The sequence below is a fragment of the Postia placenta genome, assembly GCF_002117355.1.
Source record: "Postia placenta MAD-698-R-SB12 unplaced genomic scaffold POSPLAscaffold_375, whole genome shotgun sequence".
NCBI lineage: Eukaryota > Fungi > Basidiomycota > Agaricomycetes > Polyporales > Adustoporiaceae > Rhodonia > Rhodonia placenta.
Window position 1 is genome coordinate 1 of NW_020170206.1, and position 2,353 is coordinate 2,353.

Below are 2,353 nucleotides of genomic sequence, written 5' to 3' on the forward strand. Positions count from 1 at the left end.
CTGTTTGTCCGTGGCCACTCCCTCATGCTTGCACCACAGTACGATCAGGTCCAGCCATTCCTCAAGCTTGGTCTTATCCTCACTGCCCTTAAAGGCCGGAGGTTCCCCAATCTTAGGTTGACGGGAAGTGACCACTACCCGTTGATGCAGGTAGCGCATCAACTTGTTGCTTGTAGGAATCGACTAGTGCCTGCTGATTCTGGACCGTGATATGCAGGGATTCCACCTCTCGAAGGAGGCTCTGAAGGTATCCGTCGTAGTGCCTGCTTATTTCTAAGGTCAGGCGACCAATCCAGTCTCTGACTCGTCCAGTGGTTGATTCTGCGGCATTCGCAGTAACCGTTTGCAGCAGAGCTGCTTGTTCGTCAGAGACGTTCACGTTCTGGAAGATTGCATTGTGCCACTCTTCTTCCGTGGCGATAGCAAATGCTTCGGTCGGAACGAAGGGGATGTATGGGGCCATTTCTTATTGTAGTGATTAGCCCGTATTCACTTATGATTAAAAGAAAAAAGTGAAGCGAAGGAGATCTCCTCCTCATGCCATATAAGCCAATTATGCCAGAAAAGATTGCCAATCTTTATTCCACTATCTACACTTTGTACTTGAAGGTGATGTTTAGGCTAGCCAACTCATTACAAATCTCCGGCAGGCGACTGCTTAAGTCTTCAAAGGAGACATGCCCGATCCTTTTCAGGTCGCGCTTGATAACTCTCCAGTGCCTGTTGGTAAGCCGGCGCGCCTTCTTCTCCAGCTCATGATACAACTCGTCGAACCCATCGCCCATCCTCCTGACTTTCGCCACAACTTCTGGCTCCAAGCTCCCTTCTTCCTTTTCAATTCGAGCAAATACCGGTTCCAGCCTGTCGGCTGTGGCGGCAAACATCTCGTTGTACTCGGATGTGCGCAACAGAATCTTCGTGCGCTGGAAGTGAATGTCAGGGAGCAGCTTGGGTGGTTCGTATTCGTAGGAGGGTCCCACCTGCATATCAATGCGATTGATGAGGGGGGGAGCAGGGTCGGAGATACGATCGAGCAACTGTTGCTTCTTGAAGAGATGCGCACGAAGTGCAAGCTCCTCGATGTCATGTTTCGCTTTTTCAGCGCGTTCAGGGTTGAAGGGGCGGCAAATGAGTGGCTTGATGGTGGGGCGTACAATTCGGCAAGGTTTGCCAACGTCGTCGAACTTGTGCGTGTTGTGGATGGCGATGCGCTCAAGCAGGCCTGTCGGCTCGTGCTTAGCGGTGACAATGAAAGGTTTGGCTTTTGGCATGGCTACGGCAGAGGGGATTAGATAACAGCTTTTCAGCTGGCTCTTTTTAGAGCGAAGAAAAGGGTATGTGCTATACTACAGGGTCCATTGGTCGTGCTTCGTGTCGGCGTCCTCCTGCTCTCTCTCAGCAGGTAGGGAGGGGGGAATACAGATCTCAGTCGGGTTTCCACACCCGCTGCAAGTGGTTTTGGGAGAATCTTACACTCTCCCTAAGGCTGCGCATGCTGGTTATCCGTCGTAAGCCCTAAGGCCTCATAGAATGGTAAACCACATTCCAGCATGTTGCCCATAAGGCAGCAACCTCCCCTTACGCCTAGGGACTGGCGAAAAGCTCAGCATGTTGACACTAATTGTTCAACCCTGACCAATAAAGGTAGGTGCTTCGCAGAAAGGTATTGCCACTTTTCAGTTGACAAACCATAACCCCCAAAACCCACATGAAAAGGCCACCTTATGCTTTGCAGCATAGGGGCATAGCAACGACCAATAGGCCCTGTAACAAAGCAGGTAGCAAGGGACCCTTGCCAGGGCCCAGTGCACCTTAAAGCAGTTCTATTCAACTATCACAAAACCTATAAACCCACCTTATAGCTTGATGGTAAGGGGGGGAGATAAAGCACTTAAGTGTGGGGGAGGTAATGCTGTTAAGCGCAACAACGAAGTGAATAGAACTGGGGGACAGGGTGCCCCAGGATGCTGCCTTATATACATGAGGGAAAACCCCCCAGGGACTGGTAATGGACCCCTGGTACCTAGCTGGGTAAGGATTACTAAGTATCATGTGCTTTATGATGTCATATATGATGTCATAGTCTGGCCCTGCCCTGCCCTGGGCCTAGGGTCCAGAATTGACTGGCCTATGGCCTAGTGCCTGAGCCTAGCTCCTACCTATGATGTCAGAATGATGTCATGGTCCAGAAGGAGTCTGGTTTCTATCTAGAAAAGGTCCGGCATCAGAGTCCAGCCTGATGTGTCCAGAACAAGATCATGTGTCGCTTATTTAAGCGGATAACCCCTTAGATATGCAGCTGTACCCATATGCGGACGGATAAGTATGGATAAGTCCCTATACCCTTTGATAT

The 2,353-nt window shown here is 50.4% G+C and overlaps 3 protein-coding genes across 3 annotated transcripts; 1 reads left to right on the forward strand and 2 right to left on the reverse strand.

The window, feature by feature from the left end:
- Window positions 1–112: 112 nt before the first annotated feature.
- Window positions 113–463, reverse strand: POSPLADRAFT_1063551 (hypothetical protein; the record flags this gene model as incomplete). Its single annotated transcript, XM_024481685.1, has 1 exon — window positions 113–463. The coding sequence occupies one exon, from the start codon at window positions 461–463 to the stop codon at window positions 113–115; it is 351 nt and encodes a 116-aa protein (XP_024332568.1).
- Window positions 464–563: 100 nt separating this feature from the next.
- Window positions 564–1,700, reverse strand: POSPLADRAFT_1042076 (hypothetical protein). The gene has a single exon (XM_024478030.1). It carries the CDS (start codon window positions 1,269–1,271, stop codon window positions 591–593), a length of 681 nt encoding a protein of 226 aa, XP_024332569.1. The 5' UTR covers window positions 1,272–1,700; the 3' UTR covers window positions 564–590.
- A 166-nt stretch (window positions 1,701–1,866) lies between these two features.
- Window positions 1,867–2,240, forward strand: POSPLADRAFT_1163225 (hypothetical protein; the record flags this gene model as incomplete). Its single annotated transcript, XM_024487774.1, has 2 exons — window positions 1,867–2,031; window positions 2,172–2,240. 2 exons carry the CDS (start codon window positions 1,867–1,869, stop codon window positions 2,238–2,240), a joined length of 234 nt encoding a protein of 77 aa, XP_024332570.1.
- Window positions 2,241–2,353: the final 113 nt, after the last annotated feature.

Coding starts and splice junctions, on each gene's coding strand:
- POSPLADRAFT_1042076 (XM_024478030.1), bottom strand. CDS start 1,271: ATGCCAAAAGCCAAACCTTTCATTGTCACCGCTAAGCACGAGCCGACA.